Here is a 21201-nt window from a genome sequence, read left to right as displayed (position 1 = left end):
TAAACAGATTTTTAATGAGCACTTTCTAGGTGCTGAAGAAACAACAAAGAACAAAACAAAGCTCCTGCCTTCCAAAAGTTATTTTTAATGGGGGAGACAAACGAAGAAGTAAAAACAGAGCAGGGAGATGTGACCATTATTACAGAGTGATTAGAAAATGCCTTCAGAAACAACTTTTTTGAAGACTTGAGTGTGTGTTGGAAAACAAATAAAACTAGCTTGTCAAAACAACCCTGAGAAGGAGAGCTTGGTCCACCACCATTTTATCCTTTTGCTGTCTGCGAGTTATTGTCTGGGTCACCGCTCTCCCAGCTTGGGTTTTATATACAATGGAGCACAAAGTTCCCGCAACTATGCAAATGAAAAAATTGGCTTTAAAAAAAGACTCCTTCCTTTAGAAATGGAATCTTGTCTCTGTCCTGCCCTGCTTCTCTCGAGTTGATGTGGAATCCTCAGTTCTGGCTCTATAGGGAACTGGGGATCTCCCCACTCCTTTTAGCCACATCGCAGCCCGCACCAGTGGCTTGATCAATGTGTATGTGTGGTGAGAGGAAGGGGAGCGCTACGCTTCTGGCCCTAAAATCGCCAGCTGACGCTACCTCTGGATCAGGAACTACAGCTCCGCCCAGGGGTGCCCCGAATCCAGGTGGAGCTGAGGGCCCGCCGGGGAGCCCCGCCATGGCCCCGCCCCGCCCCGCCCCGCGCGCCCCCGCCATGGGCCCCGCCCCGCCCCCGCCGCGGCCCCGCCCACGCCAGGGCTCCGCCCCCTGCCGCGCCCCTGCCGCGCCCCCCCCGCAGCGTTCTCACCAGCCCCGCGTCCAGTCGGCCGCGCCGGGCGCACGTCGCGTCTCCGCAGGCCAGGGGTCGCCTCCCGCGGTCGCCATGACGGCGGCCGTGTTCTTCGGCTGCGCCTTCGTTGCCTTCGGGCCTGCGCTCGCCCTCTACATCTTCACCATCGCCGCGGAGCCGTTGCGCATCATCTTCCTCATTGTCGGGTGAGACGCCTGCGCCGGGGAACCCGGGCCTGGGGCTCCTTTCCCCCGGCGACCCCCGGCGTCCCCACCAAACGGCTCCACCCGGTTGGACTTTGGAGGGGAGAGAAGGGTCGTGAAGGGGAAGGCCGAGCCCCCTCTTCCCTGGGACTCCTCGCCCTCCTCCGAGGGTCGGTGGGAGAACTAGAGCCCCCTGACCCCAGAGGGCGGGCACTGGGAAAGGAGCCCACACTGTGGGTTTCAGAAAACCCAGGTGCTTGACTCCGGAGTTTATGCTTACGGTCCGTGGTGGGCTATAGTGAGTCGTGAAGCCACTTAAATTGTATGAAAATATTGTGGGTAAGTTAAAATATGCATTTTTTTTTTCTGGAGAGGGGATCCCTAGTTTCCCTCACATTTTCTCAGGTGTCTGTAATCCCAAAGGGGTTAAGAGCCATTAGCACCTGGGCATCAGGAGCTTTAAAACAGCCGACCCCTAGCCCAGATCAACTGAATCGGAATGTCTATGGGGTGCGATTCGGGCTACGGATTTTTTTTTTTTAAGCTCCCGAGGTGATTCAGGTGTACAGTCAAAGGATGCTTGTGTAAAACCCGAAGCACCTGTCAGTGCGTTTCCTTGAAGGAGTTCGGTAAATACCGAACTCTGGTGGTGAATGTGGTTATAATCCCTGTTTTCATTTGTCTGGCAGCTCTTACTGGGCTCTTCCCCACAGTCCCCTCCACCCTTGAGTCTCACTTGACACCAGGAGAAACAGCCGTGGTGGGCCAGTGATGTCCACCTTTTCTGAGCTTCTTCACCTCTCACAACTATATTGAAAGTGCTGCATCATATGTGGCATTTTAAAAGCAATGAGAGATTTGGGCAAAAGGTTTGTAAAGCTTGTTATAATCATTAAAGTCCACAAGAATGTTATAAAATCCAGGCCTGGAAAACTAACTAATCTAGATCAGAGCTCAGGCTTTTATCTTCTGGATTTTATACTAATCATTACTCTGTTAATAGAGATGTAAACATTTTTCTGGAAAAGACATACATTTACATTATCAACAGGCAAAGCATTAAGTAGGAAGAGTAGCAAATAATCAAGTTTCCAGCTAGATGGTTCTTGACAGGTATTCTGCAGATGTACTTACAAATAGCAGAGTCACTGATAAAAGCATAATTATTAGGAAAAGTCCAAATTCCTTTTGGAATGCATGTTAATCTCACCAGGGAAAATTCACCATTGATTAAGAACAGTTGATTCAGAGCATCACATGATTCAGGGCATGATATTTTTTTGTTTATTTTTCCTTACTAAGAGTCAAGAAATCTGTTCCTTCTCAGGTGGTTCCCTCTCACCCCCACACACACTTTAAAATCATTATTAATATGTTTTTATGTTTACTTATAACTTTTGTCTTTTTCTTAATTTTCAGAGCTTTCTTCTGGTTGCTTTCTCTACTGCTTTCCTCCCTTGTCTGGTTCATGGCAGGAAGCATTACTGACAGCAAAGATGGACCAGTACAGAAACATCTACTGATATTTGGCGTGTTAGTCTCAGTCCTTATCCAAGAAATGTTTCGGTTTGCATATTATAGACTTTTAAAGTAAGTTAAATATTTGTTTACCTTTTTTCTGTTATATTTGAATTACATTTTAGTAGTTTGAATCATTAACGTAGTGTGGTATTCAAGGACCCATGCTTCCTACATAGTTTGAGGCCAAGGGATTGGTAAATTTCCAGCCTGAAAATATTGAGTATTTTAACTTGTAAACATTCCCTCCTTTATTTACTCATTCAGAAAGTATTTCTTGAGAATTTACTTAATGCCAGGCATTATTCTAGATAGTGGGTATATATCATTATTAAAAGACAATTTCTGTTCTTGTGGAGGTTATATTATAGCAGAAAGAGACAGACAATAAATGAATGAACAAGAAAACACATCATATATTAGAAGATAGTAAGTGCCATGAAGAATAATAAATTAAAGAAATAGTCATTGAAACAACAAAAAACATTCTACCGTAGAATTTATATCAGCTTCCCTTTGACTAAAATAAATAATTCTTATAGAGATTATATCTACCATTCTTTTGACTGTAATAGGAAAAATGGGGTTCATTTTGTGATATTTCATGTAATTTCACATCTGTGATAGAAAAACACATTTTTAAAAAGCCATGGGCATGAGTTCCCTATAGGGACTTTAGGCCAGAAAATAGGTCATCTGTAGGATCCATGAGGAACTCACATGAAACCACTGATTTGAAACACGGCTTGAACTTGGAACCATATTTTCTTTCAGGCAGTCATGTGATCGACTGGCTTTGATTACATAGTGAGACTGTAGAATGATAAATGTGCTCTTTTCCTTTTTGGCAAATGAGATAATTAAACCACTCCCTGAATTTCATGGATGTAACAAGATAGAACCTCAACAGTATCTCTTATAATAAACTGTTAATTTGTTCTTGCCAATATGCTGGTCTTTCAGTATTTCTACTTGTTGCTTTTAATAACAGATATTGAAATTTAATGATGAAGTAATTTAAATTACAATCGAAAACCATGAAGTCACTGCTTACAAGTGAAAGTCATGTCTTAGAAAAAGTTTAAAAATGATATTTCTATTCTTGGAAATATTAAAAAGCAACCAACAAATATAAAAAATAACATTTAAGTTTCCATAGGAATACAGTATCCTTAACAGATGGACGTTCATCTGTGGTTGAATGTCTGTAGTATGCAGCAGCTATTACCATTCCAGATTTTAATTTTAACTGTAGGAATTATTAAGTAATCAAAATCTCCCTCTTTCTGACCTCTGCCCCACTGTAGAGCCACACTGACAAATAATAGTCATCCTGTCTCTCTCATGGCTAAACATTGCTCATTTCTTCACCTGACCCTCAGAAGTTTTTCCAGTCTCTGTTCTTTTATGTCAGTAGACCTTTCTGTCAGTGCCTGGAGTTTACCTGTACTCAGAGTACCCGCTGTGATTGAAGTAGTGCAGAGCAGCAGCCCTTCCCACCCAACTGGGCCCTGTACTCTTCACCAGTGGTCCCCAACCTTTTTGGCACCAGAGAACGGTGCTCCTATGAGAATCTAATGCCTCATGGTCTGAAGTGGAGCTGAGGCAGTGATGCTAGTGCTGGGGAGCAGCTGCAAATACAGAAAGAAGAACTTCACTCACCTACCGCTCACCTCCTACTGTGCAGCCGGGTTCCTAACAGGCCAAAGATAAGTACAGATCCGTGGCCCGGGATTTGGGGACTCTTGCTCTTAACAACTCAGTCTCAGGTTGCTCTGGGTTTTCCTGTCAGCAATATCATTGGCTTTTGTTGGTTTCACATTTTCACATGATGGTTCTAATTTTGAAACAAATTTAATTTTGAATAGATTTTCACAGTTTAGAACATGGATTTAGTAACCCTTTAGTACTGTAGGTTCTAAAACCAGACTTATCTGGAGTGGCTTCATGGGTATCTGCTTGTTTCTTCACGGTTCCCAACTGCAGTGCAACTTTTATTGGCACTAACCTGTGATTCCAAAGGGCTACACACTGAACATTGGTTGACATTTTTAATGAGGACAATGAGAGAATATGGCCACATGCAGAAGGAATTACAACTTTCAGTCTGCAGTCTCTCATGCTAGTAAGTTCAGAGTAGCCTCTTTGGCTTTCTCGGAAAACCATGTTTACACCTCCAAAAGGACCTATGGAAATTGGCAGACAGTATAGTGGGATGCATTTGTATTAACAGGTGTCTTTGGTTGCCTCTGCAAAATACATCTTTAACAGGCCTTTGGAATATTGTACAATATTTTCTGGCATATTTTTGAAATGTTGGATGTTATGTAGTTATATGTTAAAACAAGTCGTTACGATACTTCATTCACGTCTAACATTCATAGAGATACATTTAAGTTCCTCTTTTATACTACACTACATTCAAATATAGGAACTTTGGTTTAATCAATATTTTAACTATTCTACTGCCAAAGTAGGTTTTGAATTTTTAAGTTTAAAGTACTTAATCAAACTTTTGCTATCTGAATTTGATGCTAAAATGAAAATGTGGAACGTTTGCACCAGTATTTTTTTTTTTACATATATGGATTTGAATCAAAATATTTATCATTGCAGTCTAATATAAATTTATTTTATGGGTCATACCTTAGGAATAGTAGTTCATCCTGAATGAATGAACGAATTGTAAGTTTCAGCCTAGCGAAGAGTTGTGCTATGAGAAATTGTCCAGTAGCTACAGTGATAGCCTTTTCTACATTAATTTCTTTTTAAAAACCCAAGTTATGGTCTTGTACATTGCCTAAAACATACATTAGAATTTTTTTGGCTTGGATTGAAGCTTTTGCAGTTTAATTCAATTTTGTCTCGTAATGCCGATACCATAAATATTTGGTAATTTTAGAAAACCTTCCAGTTTAGAAAAATGTTAAGATAATCATTGCTATTATTTATTAAAAGGAATGCCTATTTTCTTAAATTTCTAAAATGGTATATTTATATGCATTTTCCTTGGTACTATCCCTCTTACATATACATACAAAAAAGAGTCATAACAAATGAGAAAGAGGTGGTATGATTTATCAGTAGTTTTTCAGAGTTTATTTTAAATTGGGCTTTTTCTTTTTTGTTCTTGGGAACTTTAATAAATGCAAATGAAGAATTTTCCGCTTCAGTAAAATGGCCATATTAAAAACACCATCCCTTACACCATTATCAGTCATGTGCTCCTTCTGTCAGGAACCCAGAAACTGATGATATTGTGTGCTTTTTCACTTCCTAATTTTAGCATGGAGAACTATTAGTGCCATAGACCTTTCCTCCCACAAACTTGTAATGTAGAATGAGGAAGTTTATTAACTATTGAGTTTATGTATTTAATATATTTGTGATAGCAGTACTTTGCCATACCAAGTAACCAACATCTTTTATTTCTTGCTGAGCAATTTATATGAAACAGAAATCCTCCCAAACTTACTGATTCTGTTATACCATTATATCCATTTGTTGATGGAGATTATCATTATTATCTATGCTTCTAAGCTTTAATTAGCCTTTAACCACATTCCTGTGACAGGTAAGTTGATTTTTTAGGAAAATTGGATATTTTAGTTGGTGACTACTCCAGAGAAAGAAGATAGACAGTCACTTAACTTTTGGCTCATGTTCTTTCTACCAAATGATGCTACCAAATTTTGGAGAGCACCAAAATGGCAAATTGTTTCTTTTGAGTCTAGAAAAACAAAAGACCTTTTTCATTCTGCTTATTACTATTTTGATTGAACTCTGCATTGCCTTTAATGATATTTATATTTGTAGTAAATATAATGTATATATCCTTTTAGTCAAGATCATTGTTGCAGAATTTCTAGCCAACAAGGGTTAGTAGTAGTGATGATAGTAGAACTGACCAGCCACACTTTGCATTTCTAACACATTGTCATGGGGGCCAGGGACTCTTGGTAAGTTTGTGAATTGTCCACAACAGAAGTACACATATGATCACTCTGAAGATCATATCTTCTTAAGCAGTATTCTAATGTTTCATTCAGGTATTCATTTATCTCCTTTTCTGAGAGTAGAATTTTATTCTCCCCTGATTATTTCTCCCTCAACGCATGATTGGGAATATAAAACAAATGTGTAAAATATTTTAGAATCAGAAGACCATATGCATATGTACCCATATGAGAGTTCAGACCATCAGTATTGTAGGATTTAAGTGTAAGGAGACATTAGTGATTACCAGTCATTGATAAAGGTGATTTATTTGAGAAATTGCTGCCTGAAGTAGAAGAATGAGTACAGTTGAGGTTCTACAGAGTAGAAGCTAGAAGGGAGGGTGGCAGAATAAGTATAGCCCAGGTGGAAGAAAAAATAACAAAGTGGGATTGAAGATATAGTTCTTTAGAAAGAGTAAAAAATTCAGAATGATAGATGCCACTGGATATTAAGTATTGAGCTTAGAAAATAGAATGTTGCTTTTTTTCCCTGATGGCTTGTTTACTTATATTTTTCTCTCTTAAGTGAAAGTCAGATAAGAGGCAAAAGTGGGTTGGAAATTTGGGTTGAATTTAGGTAGTTGAAAATTTGCTGGGTTTTTGTTTAAATGGATCTTAGGTTTAGAGTATAACCAGATCAAAAGCCTCAATAAGTATCTCGAGTTAGAAATAATCTTGTGTCTTTTCTTGATATACTACCTTTTAAAAAAATTGTGTCGTTTTATTTTAGAAAAGCCAATGAGGGTTTGAAGGTTATAAACCCAGATGAGACAGCACCCTCTATGCGATTGTTGGCCTATGGTAAGTTAGAACTGCATGGTGTCATTAAGAAGAAAATCAGACATAAAGGTTATTCTTATCTTTTATATCTTTATAGATATCAAATAGTATGTTATTACTGCCCTGGTCTATTGGTGTACATTGTTTATTTTTCTAGCTTTCTAGGGCCCTCATGTAAAAGGAAGCGATTGCATCTGTATGTTTATATTAAATATTAGCCATGTTTGAAAGTTGAGTTTTTACACTCCAGTTAACTAACAGTTTCTAAGTGAGGTTACTCTTACCTTCTCTGGGTGGTTACCATGACTTTGGCTGTACTAGGAGGACTTTTCATATTGATACAGTTAATACCTCTGCATATTTTTCTTTCAGAATTATGTTTGAAGGATTGGATCTAGATCTTTAAATTGAGTCACCCCAGTTTGGCCCAGGGATTACCCCTTAAAATGCACAGTCTCCCCTCAAGTGCAGTTCCCAGTTCTAAACCTTCAAACTTAAGTTTGCAGATTCTGTTATCATAAACTAAAGTCAGAACTTCAACATTATATCCTTCTCTGTCTCATCTATTGCTTCTGTGCCTTTCTAGAACTTTTTCTGTCCTTTTTCATTTCTCTGCGACATTCCACTATTCATTTCCTATCCTCTTCCCTTCTTCTCACTTGAGTCATTGGTAAGCAAGCACTTGACTTTTCTGAACCAGCTTTCCACCGTTTCTCCAACAGCATGTTCACCCTTTCCCCTTTAACGAAATAGTATTCCTTAGTCCTTGGAAATTTGATTTGAAGAGAAACCATAACATGAAAAGTATGGCGTAACAGTGTTTGTCTTCCTTTTTTAGTTTCTGGCTTGGGCTTTGGAATCATGAGTGGAGTATTTTCCTTTGTAAATACCCTGTCTAACTCGTTGGGGCCGGGCACAGTGGGCATTCATGGAGACTCTCCCCAGTTCTTCCTAAATTCAGGTATGTGCTTGGTAGCTGTGAGTGTTCAGGCTTCCAATGTGAATGACCACTCTTATTGGAGTTCCTTGGCTTAGGAATTCAAGTGAATAGAAATTTATGTTATACCTTCTAAAGGCAAAATGCTATTGGATACCTCAAAGCAGAGGGCCTAGGAAAATAAAAGGTTTGGTCAGAGTATTTTAGGATTTAGAGTGGAATTTAGCTTGTATAAAATTTATTTTCTTTTTATTTTATTATGCTAACAATGTGCTGTACAGTTGATATATTACAAGTGAATTTTTGTAGGCCATATGTTCTTTTTTGTTTTTATTAGTTTATATTTATTTTTAGTATAAGTCCTAATTAACTTGTCATCTTGGCCCCTTTGGGGGATAGGCAGTATGATTTAATCTTGAAATTGAGAGGGGGAAAATGGTTCTTGCTTAATGTGAAGTAATGTCATACATCTAAAAATGTATACTTAAACATATATGTATCATTTAAGGAATAAACAACCCATCTATATGTTTTATTTTAAAGGTAAAACATGAAGATTTTACCTTCATATATGAATCTGAATGAAAGTTAATATTTAGTTTTCTTGCTTTTGAAGATTTAACAATAGATCATACTATATTCATTTAAAAAGAAATCGAGAGGAAAAAATGATAATAGATGAGTTGACTTTTTTATCCAAAGATGCAGTATAAAAGGACCAACTCATTTCAGAGTGCTTTTTCATCCATCAGCTAAAAATTGTCATCATGATCCAATGATCACACAGTTGAGAATTGGTAATGTACATAATTAACAAGATTTCTCCTAAATTCCACAATAATCTTAAAAGTAGTTTTTTAAAAAACCCCACTGTATGTTGTTATTTGTATAAGTTATATCATTGAAATAAGTGACTCCCATGCACATATTCTTTCAATGAGATCATTTATTTAGCATCCATACTAATTTCCATCCTCAAGGAGCTTACCTGCTAGTAGAGGGAATAAGACAAAAGAAGTGATTGTTTCAAGACAGTTTAAGATAATAACAGAAAAGAAATAAGGTATGACCAAATTAGAAAAAAATCGCTGCAGAGGTTTAGAGACATTCTGTATGTTTTAGTGATCCCCAAACCCACTGGAAACTTGTTAACCATTTCACTTCAGGCCTTCATCTCCTGTCTAGATTACTATTGTCAGCCCCCAACTGGTTAGTCTTTTTTCAACACACTTTCCCTGTGACTCCATCCTATACGCAGCCACCAAAACTAATCTTCCCTATACAAAAATGTGTAATGGCTTTCCAAGGTCTACAGAATGGAGTCTAGGCCCTTTACGTCTGGCTACAAGCTAGAGGACAGGAAAGTGTATTAATGGGCCGCACTTAGTGATGCTCCCAGCACAGCAAATTATCTTCCTTTTAAACGTTCCATAATTAGAATATTTCTAGCAGTTTTTTCAATGATGATAATAGTGTCAGGTTTTTAGAACAAATATAATATTAATAGCCAAATTCTGTTAGAGTCCCATATAAGTGAACAAAACAATCAGGAAGGGATATTACTGCTATTTTCTCCATTTTCTTAAATTGGTCTATAATAACTGCTACATTAGCAATTTTCTTTTGGTTCTGAAGTAGCATTCTCCCAATGGAACTTATTTTTTTGCCAGCTTCTTTCACTAGATGGTGCTAACTCCCTTCAGTGAGCTAGGCTCTTTTCATAAGACTAACTTAAAATGATTCTTTGAAAGAAAGTGAAAGATATGCTAGCAATTTGAGGATTGGTTTTGTAATTTCTACAAATTCATGAGGAAATTTAAAGAAAATAAAATATTTTAATGCCTTTAGCTAGGTTAGGATGGCAAGCTAACCGTGCTGTAAATATATATCTATAGATCAAAGAACAGCTGTTACTTTATCATGTGTAAAACTTTCTTATTTGTTGTAACATTATTCTTTGGAGCATAAACTTTGAATTATACATTAAAGAAATTACTTTTTATTGCATTTAAAAATCACTCCTAATTTTAATATATTTGTGTGTTATTTATAACTGCTATTCTTACCATTTATGCATGAGCTCATTTTTAATTTTTCAATTAAATCTATAAGTTTATATGTTTAACATTTCCATTATGAATGCCTGAGTAATCAAAGTAATAAATATGGGAGTCACTAATTAGTATATCTGTGTTAGTGTGAGTAAGATGTACACTGTATGCACAGGGGTTTTCACGTTACAGGTTAGGCACAGTTTATAAATATGTATATAAATTCATTGTTTTTTATTTGTAGTTATGTAGTAAGCTAGCATTAACTTTTATTAGCGTCATTACCATTTCTTGGTGACATTATATAGAGGCAAAAATATGGAAATTATACTCATAAGTTTAAGTCTTACCCTGGCTCATTAGCTTAGTATTTGATCAATTCTACTTGCTCATTTAATCATTTATTCCACAGATAGTTATTAAACATTTTTATTCAATAAGAGTTATACCAAGCTATGAAAATACAGCCCAGTTAAGATCTATACCTTCCACTCATGGTAGAGAATAAAGACAACAGCTAATTACAGTAAAGCATGATGAATGCTATGATGAGGAAGAACCGTGAGCATACAAAAGACAAATTAACCCGTGCTCAGTTGGAATTGTCCTTCTCCTTTGTAGTGCTTGCTGCAGTTGTAATTAATTGGCCAACTGCGTAGTTGTTTATGTCTTTCTCGCCAGCTGGATACTAAGCCCTATAAATGCAAGGACTGTGTTGTTCACTGTAATATCCCCAGCACCTTGTGGAGTATTCATTTTTAGATAGACGTAAATATTTGTTTTAAAAAATGAAAGGTAGGCACAGTTTATGGAGGAAGTACTATTTGAGTAGATACTGAAAGAATGAATACAATCATATACCACTTAGGGGAATATATTCTACGCAATGTGTCACTAGGAGATTTTGTCATTGTGCGAAGATCACAGAGTACACTTACACAAACCTAGATGGTGTAGTCTGCTACACACCTAGGCTATGTGGTATAGCCTTTCGCTCCTAGGCTACAAGCCTGTACAGCATGTTACTGTACAAAACAACACGAGATTTAATCAAGCACAAGAGAAAAATTATGCAGTCAAGAGATGCAGTAAACATGAGAGGTATGAGGCTGCTGCTGGCGTAACTCAGCCCAGAAAGATTACTAAGCCTTTCTCTAGGAAAGATCAGTACAGGTCAGACCACATGTAGAGTATTGTGTTCAGTTCTGAACATCGTGACTTAACAGGAATATGGAAGAACTAAAATTGGTATAGAACATTGTTAGTATGGTGAAAGAACTAGAAACTGTGTCCTATGGGGTAAGATTTCAGGAAAGGAATACTGAGCTTGACAAAAAAATAAAAGAAGAATGTGGAAGATTCCATTTTTGTCCCAATTATCATTCCTCTGCAGTAGAATTATACATCCACACCCTTCCGTGGCCTCATGATGGCCAGGATGTACTTCCCTGCCCCTGACTTTGAGCTCAGTCATGTAACTTGAATTGGCCAATTAGTGGACATGGTATAAGTCAGAGGCTTAAAAAGCACTTGATTGGTTTGCCTGCCTTCTTGGGCTCTGGTCATGTGCCATGAGACCATACCCCACATAGTTGATTCCCACTTAGCCTGGACCCCAGGATGAACATGTATAGAGCAGACGTAGGCCAGGCCTGCAGTGAAGAGCCAAACCCGGCTGTACCAGCCACCTGCAGCAGAGCCACCCAGCTAAACCCAGCCTTAGTTAAGCAAAGCACAACCTTTAGACCTGTGAATGTGAGAAGAAATCCTTGTAACCCAGTGAGCTTCATTTTTTATTTATTCACTTTTCCCCCCACAATATTTTAAAGTATAATCTCTTTAATGTGGCAGTTTGTTAAATGTTTAGACTTTTAAATGACAGCTCTTTATAAGCAAGACTATCTCATAATTACATTACCAGCTACAGTAGTAGAGAAAATATAACATTTATTAATTACACAGAGAAAATGATAGACAATAGAGATTAATCTGCAATTCTTATCCTTTTCTGAATTTATTAGAATCTTAATCTTATCACAACTAACTATATTGCTTATGACACAAGGATACTCCATATGGTATCATATGTCATCAGTTTTGTCATTAAATGCATTTTAATGATAAACAGAATGCTCTTACATTTTTTAAAGCAAAAGTTTAAAGTTAAATCCCTATTATAAGGAAGTCATTTTTAAAAACATTAATTTAGTTCTACGGCCTGACTCCTAGTTGGTTTGGGTCACGGAAGATCTCTCAGGAATCCAGAGGATTTTTTCAGCCAGGAAGAATGCAGAAATTCACAGAACTTTGATACCTTAGCTCCTTGTTACTTGGAAAAAGAAGCCAGAAGCCCATTGGTAATCACATCCTGCCTCTGAGCAGCTGCGGCTGAGCTTTGGCTTTGGAAAGTCCTCCTCTGTCTGTTGCTGTCACCACCCAGCAGCAGCCCTTGGTCTCTCGCATGGCTAGAGATACTGTGAAGTTGTCGGGGAGAGCCATATAATAGCAGTTTCCAGGCTGGCGGAATCCAATATTGGAATTAGTTGCTAACTTAGGCTGTTTGCAGGGACAGAAAAGTAGATATCAGGAATGGAGGAGAAAGAGACAAATGTAAAAATGAGGATATTTATGAATCTTTGTACTAGAGCACTTGGGATATATTTAGGAAGGATAAAAGAACCAAACAGTAAATGTAGTCTCTTAAAGATAACACTGAAACATTTTGCTTAGAAATAGATTAGATTGAAACATTCTGTACCAAGAGAATTTGATTTAAAAGATTATTAGAAGAGGAAGTCCATTATCAAACTAGACAGCTACAGTTTCACAAAAGGATATGTAGTACTTAATAGAATTGTTCAGCTTTCTGATTAATGTTCTAAAACATTAGAAATTATGGAAGCTCCTTGTATTAATCAGGGTTATAAACTAATTTTGATATTCTTATGGTTAATTTAGAGAAGTTTTCTTTTTCTACTTTTAAGAATGTTAGAACAAAGCAAATTTTAGGGTTAGATTCACTGAAGAACTGTTTGAATTTTATATTTAGGAACATGAAATGAGAAAGGTTTTGTAATTAAAAGATAGTACCCTAGAGATACTATAAGCAAATCTTCATTTCTAGTTGGAGTTCATTCCATTTATTAGAAGTATGTATGTAGAAGGATCAAGTATGTATGTAGCTCTAGCTATATGTATGTGGCAGGATAGTTTAGATATCCATGTCTCAGGTTCTGGTGGACCTCTAACCAGTTGCAGAGAGAATGAACAATAAATTCGAGTATTCTGAATAGCACATTGTCATAGTAAAAGCTTATGATGACCATGGAAGTCAGCCAGAAATTGGTGTTAGCTCACTAAATAGACAATCAAGTAGAAATGTACAGTGTTTTAATAAATGTCCATGGGATCTCCTTTAGATATTGTGTTAATAAGACATTAAACTGAAAGGCTTGGGCAGAGTTCCATTAGACTGTGTTTTACCCAACATAGAGAAAAACATGAGCTGACAAATAGATGACACTTCAATGTTGTCATTTTTATCTCTTGACATTTGATTGAAACCTAGGTTTTAGAAACACCTTAGAGTGTGAACATTTGTGCCTGTGTAGATTGCAGTTTCTACCCTGGTCTTTTCTGACATTAACTTAACTCCTGAGTGTCTTCAGTGGTCTCAACTCTATACCATCACATCACCAGGCATCTGTCTTCAGGGCAGCTTCACTTTTCAAGATTGTCACTGGGATTAATAGACATCCTTTTAGTTTAGTCTGTCATTGTCCCAGAGTTTTAAAAAAATCCTTCTTTTACTTTGAAGTGTTTACCATCATTTACTGAAATGATGGCATGCTATTACTAGATGTAACAACTTGCTTTCCTCCAACCACAACAGTTAATGTCTTTTTAATATTGTTTTACATGTTTTTGGCTTTGTATAAGTTAAACAATAGTCATTTTTCCACAGTATGCTTTTCTCCCCTGCATTCAACATTATGTTCTTAAGATCATTTATATTGTAGATCCATGTATGTATACACTGTAGTTCATCCATTCTGGTAGGGATGGACATTTATTTTGTTATTACAAATAGTGCTAATGTAGATATTCTTGTATGTATCTCCTTGTACAATAATGAAAATTTTTCTAGAGCAGTGGTTCTCAAATTTGTGCCTCAGAATCAACTGGAGGGCTGTTTAAACAGATTTGCTGGGCTCGTTGTGTCTTATTCTGGAAGTCTAGGGTGGGTCCCAAGAATTTGCATTTCTGACAAGTTCTCAAGTGCTAATTATCTGTTGATCCAAGAACTAAAGGTTTCAGCATATAGATCTAGCTGAGGAATTGCTGGAGTGAAATAGAGTATGAAAATTTTTAACTTTCTTAGGTAATGCTAGATTGTTTTCCTACCAGCAGTGTGAAAGAGAATAGTCAGACTTGAATTTTTGCCAGACTGGTGGTTGATGGTATCGTATTATATGGCCAAAAAGGGAAATCTGTATGCCTTTTTTTTTTTTCCATGTTAAAACTCTCAGAATATGTGGAACTGAACCATTTTAAGTAAAAAATGTTATCCAGGACATACACAGGCGCATGCGTGCGCGCACACACACACATACATACACTATTTCACTGGAAAACCTGTGTGTGCTAATCAAATTCAGTTTCAGTTGCCTAAGAAGAATCTTAGATAATTCTTGTAATGTTTAATATTTTTATTCCATTACCTTTAAAGAAAAAAAAAATCCAAGGAGAAATTGCACTTTAGTGAAAAGACTTGTTTAAACCTAAGATATTCCTTTTAATTGAGAAAAGTCTCTCTTAGTGCAGAAGGCTAATTTACAAAAAGCTGATTAGAAATCACAATAATTGTTTTGCCTTCCTCAGAGAAACTCCTTGAAAGCCAGATTCAAGTTGACTTTGCTTAACAGGTTCACATTCTAGAGAAACTGCTACAGAGCTGACCCCTTGTTCAGAAATGTTGCTTCAAAAGTTGACATTTGAGCAAGTGTGTGTCAGGGTCCTGCTTCTGTCAGATCGTAGTTAAGCTCTCACAGTGCTATGGTGTACCCCAAGAGCCTGTGTGTCATGACCAAGTGTTCAGTGGGCCTTGGTGTCTATTGTCCGTGTGACTGGGCACTAATGAATGACTGTCTTTCAGCTTTCATGACTCTAGTTATCATGTTGCTGCACATGTTCTGGGGCATTGTGTTTTTTGATGGCTGTGAGAAGAAAAAGTGGTATGTTCTTCTTGTAGTTCTTCTGACCCATCTGCTGGTGTCGGCCTTGGTGAGTATTGCCACCATGCTCAAACTGTTTATTGGAACTTAAGTCCACATATCTAAAATGGTAGATTCTACTCTAAATGAAATGTATGCTCATGGGAAAATGAGGAAATTCAGAAAAGTTGTTTAAATGAATAAAAAATAGTTAAGTAACCTAAGTCTTACTACAGAAAGACAACTATTAACTAGTTGGTTGGTCTCATTTAAGATTTTTTTTCTTGTGTTTCTTTTAATGGGTATAGTCAAACCTGAAATTATTTTTGCATTATGCTGATGTTATGTAATACAGCTTAAACAAATTTAATATTCTTATAAATCCTTTTAATATATGAATTTTAATGGCTTTATGCCATTACATAAAAATTATAGTTTGCTTAACTGATTGATCACATCTGTTTCTACTTTTAGTAATTATAATGCTGTCTTGTACATCTTTGTACATGAAACTTTTTCAATATGTTTAGATTCCAAGGAATGGAATTGTGAAGTCAAATGGTGTAAATATTTTTAAAGCTCTTGTTATAAATTGCTAAAATACTCTTCACAAGGATTTTCTCTATCTGATCAATAACAAGAATACCCATTTCACTCTAACATTATAACAATGCCAGTTTTCAGAATAATGCTTAAAAAGAAAACCTGACGAGATATATTTTTAAGTACTACTGAATGCTCTGGGTCTGACTTTTGTTACAGTTTGTCAGATATTTACATCAGCATTATCCCCACCACTTGCCTTGTCCAGACCCTTGTCATTTCTCATCTAAAGTATTTAAAAAGTTTTTTCTGACGGTGTCCTGCTTCATGTTTCTCTCCTCCTGGTCCATTTAGTGCCTCTCCTACCTAAACCCCTTCAGCAATGCAGAATACCCGTTACCTTTAATATGGCAGCTGCTATATAAATCTAAATCTTGATGAAAAAAAGACTGGAAAGAGAATGCATTAAAACAGTAACAGCATTTATCTCTGGGTGGAATTCTTTTATTTCTTATGGTTTTTGGCATGTTCCAAATTTTCTACAACATAGACTTTTATTATCAGAAAAGAAGTTACATTAAGAAGCAGATGTCCTTCTTATGGATCCAATTGACTGTTCATTCATTTGACAGATACTTACTGAGTCCGTCCAATTTCCAGGCACTATTCTAACAAAAGTTTCATGAACAAAACAAAGATCCCTGCCATTGCAATCTAGTGGAGAGAGAGAGGCAATAAACATAGACATAATAAGAAATTACATAGTATATTAGAAATTGATAGATACTATGGAAGAAAGGAAAAGTAGAGCAGGTTAAAAGGAGTCCAGAGTGTGGGGGATGGAGAGACATTGAATTTTTAAATTAGGTAGTCAGAGTTGACTTCATTGTGAAGGTGATATTTGGTTACTCCACATGTTTAATAAGCCATTACCCAAGCGGATTTATTTTTCTTTTGCAGACTTTCATTAGTTCTCATTATGGAATAAATCTAGTGTCAACATATATGATCATGGTGTTCATGGGTATCTGGGCATTCTTTGTTGCTGGAGGCAGCTACCGAAACCTCAAACTATGCCTGCTCTGTCAAGACGAGGACTTCCTCCTCTTTAACCAGCGTTCCAGATAACCCCGAGAGCCAGCACCTCTCAAACAGTAAGCTGCATCTTTAGAGGAAGCACATCTGTACCTTTTTCTAAAGTTTTTTCTGGTGGAATTTAGAAAAAAAACAAAACTACAACATGGCTTTATGGTTGCTCTCTAAAAGGGATACATCAATAGTTTGCCTCCTGGCCGAGCATGAGAATCACCTGGGGAAGCATAAAGAATGCTGATTTCTGGCCTCCACCTTCCAGATTTCATTGGTCTGGGCATTTGGTAATTTTTTTTAAAAGCTTCCTAGATGACTCAAGTGTGCAGCCAGGTCCAGAATCACCAGTGTCCAAATAGGAAATTCATGAGACCACTATAAGTGAATCAGAATCTGATGTTTAGCTGTCTCCTAACTCACCTTGTGCTGAGCAAGTAAATATCTGAATGTCAAATCCCGTTCAGCCGTTGTCTTTTTCACTTCTGAAGTTACAAAATGCTAAAGGGCTAGCATCTCTGTGAACTGTTTTCATGTACTTCACTATACCTTATTTTATGAGAACAAGGTAGGCTGTGCTTCTAAATGCAATAATAAATTGCACTAACTTAATATGATAATTTAGCCAGAATAAGCTATTGATTAGCAAACTGAATTTGTAGTTTTTCCATTCTAGATTTTTCTTTTTGAGGTATTACATTGTTCTTGAGCATAGATTCAGTTTCTTTAACTAAAAACTAATTATTTTCCGACTTCCTGGGAAGGTATTATAAAACCAAGAATTTTTGTTCAGTTCTATAAGAATTTCTTAGGTTTAAGGCTTTTCATGCATGGGCTCTGCCTCACAGTAGTGTTTATCAGCTGAGTGCTAGTTGCTGGGCTAGTTGAGGTGAATCCCATTGTTCTATCTTTGGGCAGCTCTGCAGGCTGTTGAATGATATACCCTGGGACAGGCTTTGCTGGAACTGGAAGAGGTTTATGAGGAAAACAAGCCAAAAGGGTGGTGGTGTCATTTTTAATTTGCTCCTATAATACTAACCAGCACTTCCCTGCCAAATGGTATAGTGTAAAATTGGAAATATGTCTTAAACTGCCGAATTCTGCTTTTCGTAGTCTGTATATTTCATAGATCTAGTAAAATGTCTCTGGGTTTTGGTAACAGATTCAGAATTCCCTTTATAGGAATACCCAAGGTATTTGTTCAGCTTCTGAACAACCTTTTTGATTTCCTTTATAAAGCGGAAATGCCAGTGAATTGTGCCTTTACTCAGTAGAAATTGTTCCCAGTTGATAACTTTTAGGAAGCTGGTGGTACGAAATGGAAATTTCCTACAGATGCAAGTGGTAACCTCAGTGAATCTGTATGTGTAGTAGGACATCCAAAAGAAATAGGAGTGGCAATGGGAAAACTCACCGGTGATATGACAGAAGAATTTGACAGTACTATAGTGGAGAAGAGTCATGAACATGTTCAAAATGGAAACATAGCCAGTATTTTGGGCTAGCCACTCTTCATCATTCCGGGGACCAGAACCTTACATATGAATTAGACCATTCTCAATGAAATCCCCTCCCATGTTTAAATTACTCAATCTAGGGATTCAAGAGCAGCAGTAGAGTTTCTAGCAAGGCTGTAAACAGTCTCATAAGCAATTATAGTTATTCCCCTAGTCTACTTCAGTACTAATTACCAATGCTTCAGCTGGAGCTTGCAATTCTCTACCTTTATACAAGATTTTTGTTAGAATAGAAGAGTCATATGAAAAATCAAGGACACAGAGACTAAACAATGAGATTTACTGTGCAGAGTTGAGGGGAACAAGATACTACTGAACTGGGCTTTATTCCTATTGGAATGTGGTATTCCTTGATGACCAGAATAAGAAAAATACATTGTTGATTATTACTATTGACTTACAAATCTCCTAAATGGGTAGTCTGATAAAATATTTTCTGGTCTGTAAAGTGTAGAAAAATCCAATAATATTATTCATACTTGAGATCCAAGGATGTTCTTTGTGCATTAATAGTGTGCATTAATAGCTTAATGTTAAGTAAAGAAGCTGGAATATTGTAAAATCTCATAAAAACTCAGGTGAGAAGAAAATTTTCTTTGACGGCGAGAGCATTGTCTTAGTTCAGGAAATTATTTAATAATTCATGATTACCTGTGAATAAAAGAAGTTTGTAATCCTGATTTCTCTTAGAATGTGACATGACCATAGTTAGCTTAGGCACTGTTGTTGCAAATAGCCTTATAGTCTTGCTTCGCCTGATGCCAAGGAAGCCCAGAGGGAGAGTATATTCTTCCTCTGTTGTTGTGTATATATTGAGATGCAATTTTTTTGTTGTTATCTATAATGAGCTTTCTGAACCCTGATAGTATTTGGAGAGGAGGAGGTGGTGTTCATGTTGTACACGCTCCTCCAAACAGGGCTTTCTCAGTGAGGGGAAATGTGGGTACAATAAAGCTGACCTTGGAATGTGAAAATAGTTGCAGCACTTAAATATGTTGCCGTATGAATAATAGAGATTGATTTTGTTGCTCTCTAATAAATTTGTATTTATTTTTAGTTCATTTGAATTGGTAGTTGTAACTGAAGGAAATTTTTTTACTTTGATTCTGGCCTGCCTGACTGGCGACAAAGCCTCTTTTAGTGCATCTTAATGAAAACATAGCTGAAAGGAATAACTGATGATATCTGCAGACTGCATAGATAATGGTTTTTGTTTCCAATGTTAATGTCTTTATTCTTAAGCACATTACACTGTTTGCTGAGAGGGGTGGATTCATTAAAAAATGCTAGCCGTTCTTATCCAAAGAGTTGATAGCACTTGCAAGCAGTTCTTGAGAGTGCTAACTTTTTGTTAGCTAAGTTTTTCCTGGACCCCACCATTCCTAACTCCATGTAGACAGAGTAGATGTCGCAGCAAAACAATTTTAAAGTGCTTTGCTTCGAGCACTTTGTTTATGATTGCAATGTTTATGTTTCTCATTTAATAAAAGACTTTTTACGTTATTCTATTAAATTTTAGTGTTTAGAGACGTGAGTGCTGTCTCTGTGCACAATATGTATCATTTTATATGTTATATACTGTTATGCTATGTATACTTGCAATATCAGACCTTGCATTCAATACACAATGCAATAGTCTCTTTACAGACCTATATTTTTCAGTGAACAATAAAAAAAAATTGTTTGGCACTAATTTCCCGTGTTTCCTCTTCTTTGGAAGAATGTATCCTTCACTATCTGTTATTACAGGTTTTGTCTCTTATAAAACTTGGCCATACATACTGTTGTTTATGACTAGTCAGCTCTGAGACCTTTTTCAAAGAGAAACCTGTTAACCAATTTAAAATAATAAGGCCTATTTCATTTCTGTGTGTTCGGAAACAGTTTGGTGCAGAGAGTTTCCTTGAGGTCTCTTAAACCAATTGGAACAGAATCCTCAAAGATCCTGGAACCTCACCTTGAAAAATCTAAGTAATTTAAAATTAGCAGAGTTATAAAGCATTGTATAATAGTGGCTAAAGTTAGGAGTTGGCTGACAAGGAGACTACCGGGTGACCCTGAGCAGCCTATCAAGTCCTTTTGCTTTTTTTCCCCTCCGTGAGGAGACAGTCAGCTAATTGGTCAAGCTTGGCCTCTGTCATTAGGCTACACAGAGGAAAACCTGTTCACTCTGGTTTGAAATGAGGCTGCTCTAGGTTATGTTGATTGTTTCATTAGATGAAATATCCACAGGAACCGAGAGCTGTTTGCTCCTTACTTGTAAGCTAGTGGAAAAGGTGTGTGTTCCCCAGGTAATAGCCCAGATTCGTGTACAATTCTGTCAGCCCTTCCACACTGTGGCTCTATTGTTGTTCATTTGATATTTAGTTGGAACAGGGATTTTTCTGTGACTAGCCTCAACACATGAGAAACCTCCAATGGGAAGAAGTATATGTTTTATGTTCCCCTCACTGAAAACAATGAATAGAAGGAACCACTCAGTTGGCTTATGGTTTCGGTCTCAATAAAAGAATTGGAGGTTTGATAGCTTCTAAGGTGACCATAGTAGATTATGAGTCCTGCGCAG

At 37.1% G+C, this 21201-nt stretch overlaps 1 protein-coding gene across 1 annotated transcript; it reads left to right on the top strand.

Annotated features, from left to right (window-relative positions):
• The first annotated feature begins 791 nt into the window (after positions 1-791).
• Positions 792-17231, top strand: APH1B (aph-1B gamma-secretase subunit). Its single transcript, XM_039865376.1, has 6 exons — positions 792-995; positions 2412-2582; positions 7239-7309; positions 8127-8249; positions 15432-15559; positions 16993-17231. Exons 1-6 carry the CDS (start codon positions 883-885, stop codon positions 17158-17160), a joined length of 774 nt encoding a protein of 257 aa, XP_039721310.1. The 5' UTR covers positions 792-882; the 3' UTR covers positions 17161-17231.
• Positions 17232-21201: the final 3970 nt, after the last annotated feature.

Source organism: Pteropus medius, unplaced genomic scaffold, assembly GCF_902729225.1.
Source record: "Pteropus medius unplaced genomic scaffold, Ma_sr-lr_union100, whole genome shotgun sequence".
Lineage (NCBI taxonomy): Eukaryota > Metazoa > Chordata > Mammalia > Chiroptera > Pteropodidae > Pteropus > Pteropus medius.
This window is presented reverse-complemented; position numbering and strand designations above follow the sequence as displayed.

Bases quoted from the DNA above. Each gene is read 5' to 3' on its own strand.
- APH1B (XM_039865376.1), top strand. From the start codon at position 883: ATGACGGCGGCCGTGTTCTTCGGCTGCGCCTTCGTTGCCTTCGGGCCT. The intron at 7,310-8,126 runs GTAAGTTAGAAC...TTCCTTTTTTAG, and splicing joins TATGCGATTGTTGGCCTATG to TTTCTGGCTTGGGCTTTGGA. The intron at 8,250-15,431 runs GTATGTGCTTGG...ACTGTCTTTCAG, and splicing joins CCAGTTCTTCCTAAATTCAG to CTTTCATGACTCTAGTTATC.